The sequence below is a fragment of the Odocoileus virginianus genome, chromosome 6, assembly GCF_023699985.2.
Source record: "Odocoileus virginianus isolate 20LAN1187 ecotype Illinois chromosome 6, Ovbor_1.2, whole genome shotgun sequence".
NCBI lineage: Eukaryota > Metazoa > Chordata > Mammalia > Artiodactyla > Cervidae > Odocoileus > Odocoileus virginianus.
In genome coordinates, this window is record NC_069679.1 from 55,386,970 (window position 1) to 55,399,605 (window position 12,636).

The following is a 12,636-nucleotide window of genomic DNA, read 5'->3' on the forward strand; positions in this document are numbered from 1 at the left end:
AAAAATAATTAAATAGTGTTTTATGGATTCCCAAATGTCACAAAAAAAGAGACTCTGACAAGAAAACATAGCTAGTCTCAATGAGGGAACAGCACAATGGACACACTACCAGTGCTGCCCTGTTTCCAGAAAACAAACATCAGATGTCTTTTTGGAACAGGGTAAAGTCTAAATGCAGAATTCACTGCTCCATTTTTTTTAAGCACGCCACATAGTAGTGGGATCTTAGTTCCCTAATCAGGCATTGAACCCAGGTCCCCTGTAATGGAAGTGCAGTGTTCATTTAGTATTATAAAAACACTTGAATAAACAGAAAATTTTAGGATCTGAATATGATCAGCAAACACTGTTGTTCTGCAGAGCTTTTAGCTAAGAATCATAAAAGGTTAAGGATCTGCCCTACCACCTTAATTTTTACTACTTACCCAGGAAGAACTAAGTCCTGACGGGCGAGACATAGTCTACCAACCCCACATACAATTTAAAATGTCATATGGTCAATTTATTAATTTATATTAAATAACAACTGCCAAAAGACACAAACTACTCAAGTTTGTTAATGAACATACTTTACCCTACAGCAATAGGTCTTAGTCATATTTGCACCACTTAGGACCTCTCAGCTTATCTGCAGCAACTGCTCCCATTCTAATGGGAGAAGAACCTGGTAATACAATGGCAAGGTACCATACAGAAGTATTTGGGGAGATATATCCATCTGTTCAAACAACAGTACAGACAATTCAAATTTGAACTGTGATAAACACCTCTGAGTTCAATTACTGGAACACTGGTGAAAAATACTGTTTATGCCTGTTTGCAACTACTGTATGTAATTAAAAACCCACAAAAAACTAAATTGATAATGTTGAAGATAAGCTAACAATAATTTAAATGTGAAAACAATAAGAGAACTAACAAAAAACTATAACCAACTCAACACAACACTGATGGTGCTAAGTGTTCTGTGGACAAACTGTTAAAACACCAACTAGTTATTTATGTGCATGGACAGAAATTCTGCAACCTGGTTTTTCTTTACTTTGCAGACAGATTTCTTAGTAGAATACTAAGCATCCTCAGTTATCTCCAGTAAAGAATCTTGGTAGCTGTTTAACACAACTTTAGCCCTCTATTCATGTGAAAATGTTAAAATACATAACTACACTAACTCCCTTGCAAGCCCGGAATAAAGGCCTTGCTTTGAAGTCATTTTCAAACAAATCTACTAGGAGATCAACTCACTACCAGTAAATAATGTCAACTAGTAAAAATGAAAGAAAAAAAAGGAACCATGCAAAGGATCAGAGCTGTGTTCTGGATCAGGTCAAGACTATTCTTTTCCTAGGCACATTAGGGAGGAACTAATCCCAGTAAAGGCGGACTTGGGCCCACTGTGTTCCTTACTAGCCATCTGACCTTCCTCTGAGCTTTGATTTTCCCAGAAAAAAAAAGACAATGTAAAATACTAGGCAAGTATTAACAATAGTTAACTACTCACAGATACACTGATACATTCCACTTTTACTATTTTGGAGGGTGATACTTTTTTCCTGCTTTGTTCTCAATTAAAGCACCTAATTACATTTACCTTATAACCAATTATGCTTTAAATGAAATACATTGTAAAATTGCCAACTTTGCATGGCTATTTGGAAACATCTTTTCATTGAAGTATTGGGTTGGCCAAAAAGTTCATTCAGGCTTTTATTTACGTTGTTATTGAGACTGCTAAAGCTTAGGCGCGTTGATAGGGAGTCCAAGGACCCTCAAGGAGGAGGAGGAGACCAACATTCTTTATATATTCTTTTGCCTTAAACCATCTAGTCACGCAGACTCCACAAACAATACATCTTGCTCATGTGTATTTTTTTTCTTCTTTAACCCCACGTTAATAATTATAATGGTAACCGCATATCTTGTCTGAGAACCTGTTTTTCCCTCAAGACTTACACAGTGACAATATATCTCGCCCAAGGACATGTTGTAGGAATACATCCCCCCTAGCTAATCCTGTGCTGGTGTTATCTCAAGATGTATGTTATGGGGGGAAAAAGGTCCAACAGAACTTTTACAACCTTGAAACAGTCTTTTGATCTATTGTTAGTGACTAATTAAAAGTATGTAACGCTCTGCTCAAACTGATGACAGGGGTGTTTTCTCTACCCCCTTCTGATGTCTGTGTCAGAAACTTTCTCTGCTCCTTTTCAATAAACTCTTTGCCACGAGCCTTGAGTGATTTCTGTTATTTCCATGGGGGAATTCTTCTCCCCACAAGAGCCATGAGCTGGGTAGAACATGGCCTGCACTCTGTGGCTTCACCACATCAGGGCTGGTTTTGTCTCATTATGGAAAACCAGAATGAACTTTGAGGCCAACCCTATACAGCTAATCCTATACTATAAATTCCATTCCTAAAGCCAAACATTTTCGCACTTAACATGGGACTTCTAATGGGCTGAATGATGTTGATGCTCAATCCCTAAATTGTGTCTGACTCTTTGCAACCCCATGGATTGCAGCACGCCAGGCTTCTCTGTCCTACACTATCTCCCAGAGTTTGCACTGCTCAAATTCATGTCCACTGATTTCGTGATGCTATTTAACCATCTCATCCTCTGCCATCCCCTTCTCCTTTTGTCGTTAATCTTGCCCAGCATCAGGGTCTCTTCCAATGAGTCCACTCTTTGCATCAGGTAGCCAAAGTACAGGAGTTTTAGCTTCAGCATCAGTTCTTCCAATGACTATTCAGGATTGATTTCCTTTAGGATTGACTGATTTGATCTCTTTGCAGTCCAAGGGACCCTCAAGTCTTCTGCAGACCATAATTTTAAATCATCAGTTCTTCTGTGTTCAGTTTTCTTTATGGTCCAACTCTCACATCAGTACATGGCTACTGGAAAAATCATAGCTTTGACTCTTATGGACCTTTGACTATATGCCTCTGCTTTTGAATATGCTCTTTAGGTTTATCATAGTTTTCCTTCCACAAGCAAAAGCATCTTTTAATTTCAAGGCTGCAGTCACCATTGCAGTGATTTTGGAGCCCAAGAAAAGAAAATCTGTCACTGCTTTCACTTTTTCCACTTCCATTTCTCATGAAGTGATGGGACCAGATGCCATGATCTTAAGTTTTTTAGTGTTTAGTTTCAAGCCAGTTTTTTTCAATCTCCTCTATCACGCTCATCAAGCAGCTCTTTAGTTTCTCTTCACTTTCTGCCATTAGAGTTGTATGATCTGCATATCTGAGGCTGCTGATATTTCTTCCAGCAATCTTGATTCCAGCTTGGGATTCATCCAGCCCAGCATTTCGCATGATATACTCTTCATGGAAGTTTAAGCAGGGTGACAATACACAGGCTTGTCATTCTCCTTTCCTAATTTGAACCAGTCAGTTGGTTCCATGTCTGGCTCCAACTGTTGCTTCTTGACTTGCGTACAGGTTCCTGAGTAGACAGGTAAGGTGGTCTGGTATTCCCACCTCTTTTAAGAATTTTCCAGATTGCTGTTATCCACAGTCAAGGCTTTAGCACAGTCAATGAAGCAGAAGCAGATGCCCTTCTGAACTCCCTTGTTTTCTCCATGATCCAACAAGTGCTGGCAATTTGGTCTCTGGCTCCTCTGCCTCTTCGAAACCCAGCTTATATACACCTGGAAGGTCTCGGTTCATATACTGAAGCCTAGCTTGAAGGATTTTGAGCATAACCTTGCTATGATTTAGCTCATATTTAATGTACAACATTTATATTTTTCTCCTGGGAAGACATTTTCTATCCTATATGACTATTTAAAAAAGAATATCTAAAGTATTTAAGACCATCTCATCTACCTTAATGAGTCTAGGTTTGAATAATACATGCATTCTATAGAAAAATTCTTTATTCTATCCAAATACAATACACTTAACTCAAAATTTATCAAAAATAAAAATTCAGATACTTAGTTTGCAATGTCCTTCTGAAAACATAGCTCCATTCTCCAAGGAACCTATATCTCATTCCCATATTTACTTTAAATAAAACATTAGAAATATGACATAAGTATATATCTTGAAAAAGTTAATGAAACAGTCCTTTTTTCCAGTACAATTCCTCAAGTTACATGAATTAGTAAGCTAAAATTTTGAAAATATATTGTTAATTTTCAAAGGAAAAAAGGAACATTTAAAACTCTAAAGATAAGGTATAATTTCTTGCATATATTTTAACTGGCTCACTGTCACTATCTATTAATCACTTTTTATAGAACACTCAGGTTTTACCTGTAAAAATTTTAGGCAAATTATGGCATTATTACATTTTAAAATATTATAAGAGAAATAAAAAAATATATCTGCATTCAGAACTTCTATAAAAACATTTTTCATCCAAACATCACATGGCAGTGTCATTTCATATCAATTGCTGTAGTTTTTTTTAATACCTTTAAAGCACATGAATATGCTTTTTCTCCAACATTAATGGACTTTGGGTCATCATCATCCAAGTCTTCCCAAATCCTCACATCACCATCACTTCCACAAGTTACAATACAGCTGTGAAGGAAACACACTCATTAAAAAGTCATCCAGTTTTAGGTTTATTAATTTTTTTGGAATGCTACTTTATCTCTTTTTTAATAATATCAAGGTATTAGCCAATATGTTTCCTTATTTTACATATACTAACCTCGATAATAAGGACTGTTAACCTCTCATTCTGTAAAATAAAATGTTAAGTTTATGTTCTCTACAGTTTCTCCTTGGCATAAAATTCTTTAGATATTTGCAATAATATATGAGAAGTGAAATGTGTAATCTCTCTGTAACAACAGGGGCCAGGTCTACTTTAATTACCATTGTGCCTACAGCACAAAGCAGTCTCTGACAGAAGCTTTGATAAATGTTGAATGAATAAATGGATGAATGCAAGAGCTCAATTATCCAAAGCTGATTATTCAAGTGGCTATCTGTCGTCTCTCAAATCTTGTTTTCTGAGTGCTGTTATTCATTTGTTATGTCTTCTCTAGACACAACAGTAAATAAGATACAAAAATAAAATGGTAAACTGCAAAGAGTAGCCATATAAAAAACTATGGATGGGGGCTTCCCTGGTGGCTCAGTGGTAAAGAAGCCACCTGCCAATGCGGGAGACACAGGTTTGATCCCTGACCAGACACAGGTTTGATCCCTGATCTAGGAAGAACCCACATGCAGCACAGCAACTAAGCCCACACGCTACAACTACTGAGCCTGTGCTCCAGAACCCAGAACAGCAACTACTGAGTTCATATGCTGCAACTACTGAGGCCCATGCTCCTCAACAAGCGGGCTCCACAATGAGAAGTCTGTGCACCACAACTACAGAGTAGCCCCTACTTGTAACAACCAGAAAAAAGCCCACACAGCAATGAAGACCCAGCACAGCCAAAAATAAAAACAAAACTATGGATGCTCAGAAGAAAAAAATTAATTTCCACTTGGAAAGTCAGAAGGGTTCATTTTAAGAAAAGGACAGGTAGGACTGGATATGCTGAGATTGGTAAAAAGGACAGTTTCAAACAGACACTACTACACGAATCAAAATAAGAAGCTAGTAAAGCATAGGGGAGTTTACATGGAGCAGGCAGCCAGGAAATTGAGGGGGAATAAAGTAGACTGACTATAAGGCGAGAGTAAGGAGTTTGGATTCGGTTCTATAAGAAACAAATAAAAGGACTCTAAGTCTCAGTTTGCCCTGGACGTTCTTGACTTATGCACCCAGCTGATTTGGCATTTATCCTAATTTTTTGCTTTAAAATTTATTAGCTGCATTAAAATTTGTCCTAATTTTTCACTTTAAAACACATTAGTACTAGTTATGTCAAAATTGGTGAATTTGACAGATTTCTTTTCCCCTTCAGTTTCTGCCATGATCTTGTGCGTGGTGTAACAAGTGCCCAAGAACAGAGTTCTAACCTCAACATGTAGGTAAATCTGCAAGACAACCACTGATAATCCATCTCTCTCTTTCCAACACTTTCTTGATGTAACATAACACCTCTTTTCAAAGACAATAGGTGTTAACTGAAAAAATTTTTTATGTTTTGTCACAAATTTTTTTTACAAAAAAATTGTCTTGAAATAGTTTTTGAATAGTAATATGTTACAGATCTATTAAAAAGAATAATCTGCCAATCACTAAATAATTTAAAAAACTGTACTTTACTTTGAAACCCTTCTCCTCATTCTCAAAGGTGTCCTAGGTTAGATGATAAATGAAGAAATCCACTGTAAGTTTTTAAGCAAAGGACTAATTCTATCACGCCTTTATCCTCTCTCCCACAGTAAGGCTCTTTCCCTAATCTAACCACCCCTTCCTAGCCCTTCCAGGGGGTCTCATGAGATTCACAGTCAGGAACCAACAAAATCAGCTTTTTTCTGAACACTCCTCTGAGAACACTGCTTCCTCTTCAGCCCTCTTAAGTGGTGGCTGACTTCTGTTCTACATCCCTCTGGGACCCTATGTTATTAACCCCGCCATTCTATTGCCACACCCTACTCTCTCAAGAAAAAAAAAAAGCCTGAAACTGTCATCAGACCACCTACAAATTCTTCAAGAGAAATCCCTTGTTCCCTAACGACTTTTAGCAGAAGGCTCCCTGTTATTCTCTAACACTATTCCTATTGCAATTCTGTATTTTCAATATCTATGTAGATGAAACCTTCTGATACTTGATCTTGTCCTCCATCCTATCTCAGAGTCAAATGGTCACAGTCTAGATCTTGTCTTTATCAACACTGCAATTGGTTCATAAAGTTTCAAGCATCTTAATCACTTATTGTTTCACCTTATACCCTTAATATCCTAACTACAATAATATTTAAATTCTATTATAATTCTATCTACAATATACTGAAAGTACCTTTTCACTGTTTCTCATTTCCTCAAATTCTCACATAACTCCTAATCTGGTTTAGATCCACACTGCCACTAAAATGAATTCTTTGCGTTACGCTCAAATAAATCCTTTGGCTTTCACTTTGTCTATTTACCCCCAAAAAAACCCAACCGTGGTTAAACATCCAACTCACTGCTTATTAACAAATTTGCACTTACAGAGCTAAACAGAATTGGAGAAAACACAGAACCAGATTATTTCATCCCAATTTAAATTCGTAACTATTAATTTGAATTAGGCCTTTAGTGCTGCCCTGTAATCCAATTACATTTCCCTAGTTCATTCAACCTACCCTCTCTACTAACCATCTATCTCATATCTACTCCTCTTTCTTCAAAGCTCTACCTCCTGTCCATTCTCAACTGATGGCTTTATCTCCTATCTCACTGAGAAAACAGAAACAGTCTACAGAAATTATCCACACATTCTCCACATTCATTCTAGGTGCTCCTTTCCTCTATAAAACTGACCATGCTCCTATCTTTGGCCAATCTCTCCAGCTTTTTACTATACCATAGCTCCTCTCATCCACTCAAAGACATCACTATAGCAATTCTCCCTCTTTTTATTCTAATATTGGCTTAACCCTCTTTTGGTTCCTCTCCACTGAAACATATGCTATAATCTTTCTCACCTTAAAGATTACCTTTCCTGACTTCACATTCCTATTCCACTACTCTCATTCTTTGCGTGTCATCCTCATAAACTCCAATCCTTTTCTATTCTCCTAAATCCATTGTAACAAAGCTTTTATTCTTACCACTCCATTAAAAACAAAACAAATAAAAATACCCTCAACTTGACCCACCAGTAGAATTTGCCATAGTGTATATCCTCCGTCTTAAAATATTTATTTGGTTGACTGATACCATTCTTGTCTCTTGATTTTCTACTTTCCTTGCAATCTCTTCTTATTCTCTTCAGCTATACCTCCTTCTCCTACTTGATATCCTAATATTCTGGAGTGCCCAGGCCTTAGACCTACAACCTCTTAAAAAAAAAAAAAGATACATTCACTCCCTCCCTAGATAATTTCATCCAAGTTCACAGCATTAAATCTCGTTTACATATTGTCAACTCCCACATTGAGATTTCCAGCCAGGACCTCAATCCTTCACTTTTTCTAATTCATATTCAGTACTCCAATTTCAATTAATATACGATTTCTAATTTCTCTCTTATTTTGTTGTTCTTTCTCAAACCTTTATCAAATGTAGTATTTGTATACCTACATATATATATAATATGTATGTGTATATATATATATATATATATATAAAATATATATTAGAAAACTTATGAATTTCTGCCTAACTAAAAAATTTATGACATTTTGATTCCACTTGTTTGACTAAGTATGTATAGAATGGTAGATTTCTAATTTATATTCACTCAAAACTTTGATATAGTTCCATTTACTCTAGCATCTAGTATTAGTGCTAAAAGTCTAGAAAGCTTATTATCTGTGATTTTAAAAAAAAATTTGAATGAGGCTTGAAACTTCTAATCCAATTCTGAGAATATAAAGACATACTATGTTGTAAAAAAAAATAAATAACATGTGACACAGTATTAGAAAGTACAAATTTTGTTTAAATTTCACAAAATTTTATGCTAGTGTCCATTATTTGTTTTCATGCCTTATTCAAGATTCTACATTGTATTTAGTTGCATTGAGCAGTTTCAGCTACATGCAACAAATTCTGATAAATCCTCTTTTCATTTGTATTCTGTTACAAATATTTTCTAATATTTGCTATAGCTTCTTAGATACACCCATCATTTAAAAGTGGACAATTTCCAAATACATGGAGTTTTTAAAATATCTTTGATATTAATTTCTCATTTCAATGCTTTCTTCTCTGCAATCACCCTCATGTGTTTTTTTCAGTCTTTTTTGAGGCTTTCAATGGCTTAAGTCAAAGGTCTCTCTTGGTAAATGCCACATTGCACTTGAAAATATGTGGGTTATTTTTAAATATCTTTTGATACTGACTTCTAACATAATCCCACAGTGATAAGAGAACAGACTCTATACGATTTCAAAACCTTCAGACCATGTAATTTTTGTACCCTGTTTTATGTCCCTGGATATGTTCCAGCGTCTCCAGTTTACAGTCTATGTGAACTTGAATAGAATTTGTATCCTGCTGTTGTGTGAAAACTGTATAAATCTTAATTATGCTGAATTAGTTCAAAGCACTTTTCAGGTCTACTATATACTTCTACTTTTCTGTCTATTCATCCTATTAATTTTTGAGAGTTTCATACTGAAAATCCAACTAAAAATCTTAATTTATCTAACCTAAAAAAATAACTGTAATACATAGAGGAGCTATGTTATTTTGTTCTGTATTTTCCAAGTCTGCTGTAAATGTATTATCATACTTTCATAATTTAAAAAAAAAGACTCCCTTCCAAGGTGATCTCATCCAAGTTCATAGCGTTAAATATCACTTACATATTGACAACCACCACACTGAGATTTCTAGCCAGGACCTCAATTCTGAATTCCAAGAGGTATCACCTATAGATGCAGATTTCTATCTCAATCTCAAGTTTCTTCTCAGAGCTTTAGACCCATTTATCTAACTGCCAGGTGGCAATGGGGTTAAGAATCTACCTGTCAATGCAGGAGATACAGGAGACACAGACTTGATCCCTGGGTCGGGAAGATCCCCTGGAAAAGGAAACTGCAACCCACTCCAGTCTTCTTACTTGGAAAATTCCATGGATAGAGCAGCCTGGCAGGTTACAGTCCATGGGGTCTCAAAGAGTTGGACACAACTGAGGGACTGAGCACAAAAGTACTAAATCTCCAGTTGGATTTCTCAAAGAAATCTTACACTAATTAGGTTCAAATGCAAACTCACACTCTCCACTTCACAACCTCCATTTCAAACGTTTTGCATATTTCTGAACAGCCAATTACTTCCCCAAATATTCAGAAACGCAGTTTATCCCAAACATTTGCCTCTCCTTCATCCTTAGTATCTGATCCATTCTGATGATTTTACCTTTTAAATATCTCCTGAATGCATTCTCTTTTTTCCATACCCATGTCTACTCTAGTCTAAGCTTCCATCACACTCAATGGAACTAATACAGATATCTCCTAATAGTCTCTCTGCATCCACTCCTGCTCCTTTTCTATTTCATCCTGTATATATCTTTTCAAAAATGAGACAGATCACATTTCTTTGCTTCAAATATTTAATACCTTTCTACTGATTTTAGGATAAAAATTAGATTCCTTAATAAAGCCCAGAAGGCCTTGAACAGGATGCCTACTCAATACCCTCACAAATTCAACTCTCATCAATCTCTGCAACACTCTCTACACTTTAGCATGGCTAGCTTTCTTTCAGTCCTTTAAGAAAAACGTGGTGGGCTTCCCTGCTAGCTCAGTTGAATCCACCTGCAAAGCAAGAGACCCCGGTTCGATTCCTGGGTTGGGAAGATATGCTGGAGAAGGGAAAGGCTACCCACTCTAGTATTCTTGGGCTTCCCTTGTGGCTCAGCTGATAAAGAATTTGCCTGCAATGCGGAAGACCTGGGTTCGATCCCTGGGTTAGGAAGATCCCCTGGAGAAGGGAAAGGCTACCCACTACAGTATTCTGGCCTGGAGAATTCCATGGACTGTATAGTCCATGGGGTCACAAAGAGTCAGACACCACTGAGCAACTTTCACTTTGACTTTCAAAAGTCAAAGCCGTAGAATTAACCCCATTGGAACTTTTCAGTGTCCTCTCTGCCTGGAATGCCAATATCACCACCCCACTGCCACCATCATCCATCTCTTTATCCTTCTTAATGCCTACTCAGTCTTCAGAGCTCATCCCAAGAAGCACTTCCTCAGAGATCCCTCCCTTTTGAAACTAGGCCAACTTTCCCCTCCTATATGCTCATCACTGCACATATCACTTAATAACTCTAACTGTAATTCTAAATGTACTTTTTGCGATTGATTTGTATTCTGTTTCTGTCAATCTACAAAGACTTTAAGGTCAATGAGGGAAAAGACTGTGCTTTGTTTGCACTATTGTATCTCTAGCCCCCAGTGGAGCAGACATGCAATATTTTCTCAGTGAATCAGTCAATAAAGGAGTGACAGCAGAAGCTACACAACTGGAGAGTACTGCACAGGAATTCAGACAGCTAAAAGGGAAGCTGGAAGAGATATTCACAGTGAGGTATGGGGAAATCACTGTGGCTTATACATGATTTAACTTAAACTCTATGCTACTTATATCAACCTGTCTTACGGCCTGTCAAACATACACTGTACACCTGCTTTAACCGATTAAGAAAAGAATATGTTGAAAAGTTAAAATGGACTAATTGTAACTCAGGCATTCAAACTAGAGCTGGGTGGCCATTGTGGATATGGTTTCAAATACATTGATGAATTGCTGAGAATTTGAATTTTCTGAACAGTATCAGATTCAAGGATACCACCAGTTGTTCTCAAAACAGTATCAGCTAGCAGCTGCCAACTGCAACGTTATAGCTATACAATCATACTGGACTCCAACTAATCCTTACTTAACAAGCACTCTTACTTCTTGCCCATACCAATCATAATTCTGACAAACTTCTCATGCAATTTTGCAATTTGTGCTGTTGTAAGTCTCCCTCATTTTGTAGCTCAACAAAACGCAATTCCAGTGCTTCTTTAATCTGCCTCTCCTGGGCTATATAGTCTTTAGTTCCACTCAAGTAAAACTCTTCTCAATTCCAAGTGTAGACTGTAAATATAGATTATACCCCTCGAAGGGCCTAGAATAATCCTGAGAAAATATTAGGAATCAAGCAGAGGAAATAAGTTGGGGGGGGGGGGGAAGCCTATCAAAAAGTTTTGAACAATTTTAAAAAGCAAAGAACATCAAAAAAGGCCCTCCAAAAACTTTGAATTAACCACTAAATTTAACAGGCAGCCAGCATTCTGGCAAAATAATAATGTGAGATGCATAAAGGGGAATGTGGAGGAAAACTCGTATCTTTCCAATTCCTCTGGAAGTAAGATTTCACACTCCTTAGCTTTCTTGATATACTAAAACTACTATGCTGGGCCGAATGAAACAGTAAATCTATGGACAACACATGTGCCATTTTGCATTTCAACCTTATTACTACCTGGATGAGTCATTTTACACAGCACTAGTTACATGACATGGAAGAATAACCAATATTCACACCTGAAACCTTCTTTTTGGTTCTCAAAATACCTTACCTCCCAGAATCATCAAAACAGACATCTGTGTGTCCCTCTGTGTGTCCATATCTCATGGGCTTCTGTGTGGCAGGCATTTTTTCCTTTACTTATCTGAAAATGTTTTATAAAAGTTAGTATTATTTTAAAGGACAGGAAAGCCGGGGGCTGATCGTAAAGAAGGGAGGTCAGTCTTCTGCGGGACACGCCCTCGGCAGCCCCTTTTCTCCCACCCGAGGGGCGCAAACAGGATATAACGACGGGTCCGTCCGATATAGGCAGGAAGAGAATACGCTTGTCTTCGATGGGCCGCACAGACGAGGCCAGGGAGAGGGGCGACTCACCTAGAGGACCGGACCTCCACAGCTGAGGAATGGCAAAGAGGAGCGAGCGCCGGCGCCGGCGCCGGCCGCTTCCCGCGCTCGGCGTGGTCCCACACTGCGCCTGCGCCGGTCCGCCCACTCCCAGCGCGGTCCAGACCCGGGACGCGGGGCGGTGGCGTCAGC

At 37.7% G+C, this 12,636-nt stretch overlaps 1 protein-coding gene across 1 annotated transcript in view; it reads right to left on the reverse strand.

The window, feature by feature from the left end:
- WDHD1 (WD repeat and HMG-box DNA binding protein 1) overlaps window positions 1-12,563 on the reverse strand; it is a 52,523-nt gene extending 39,960 nt beyond the window's left edge. Inside the window, exons 1-3 of the mRNA XM_020883071.2 lie at window positions 12,475-12,563; window positions 12,152-12,244; window positions 4,423-4,534 (exon numbers count right to left, since the gene is read on the reverse strand). Coding sequence (XP_020738730.2) covers window positions 4,423-4,534; window positions 12,152-12,228 — 189 coding nt within the window. The 5' untranslated portion in view covers window positions 12,229-12,244; window positions 12,475-12,563. The remainder of the gene's footprint in view (window positions 1-4,422; window positions 4,535-12,151; window positions 12,245-12,474) is intronic.
- Window positions 12,564-12,636: the final 73 nt, after the last annotated feature.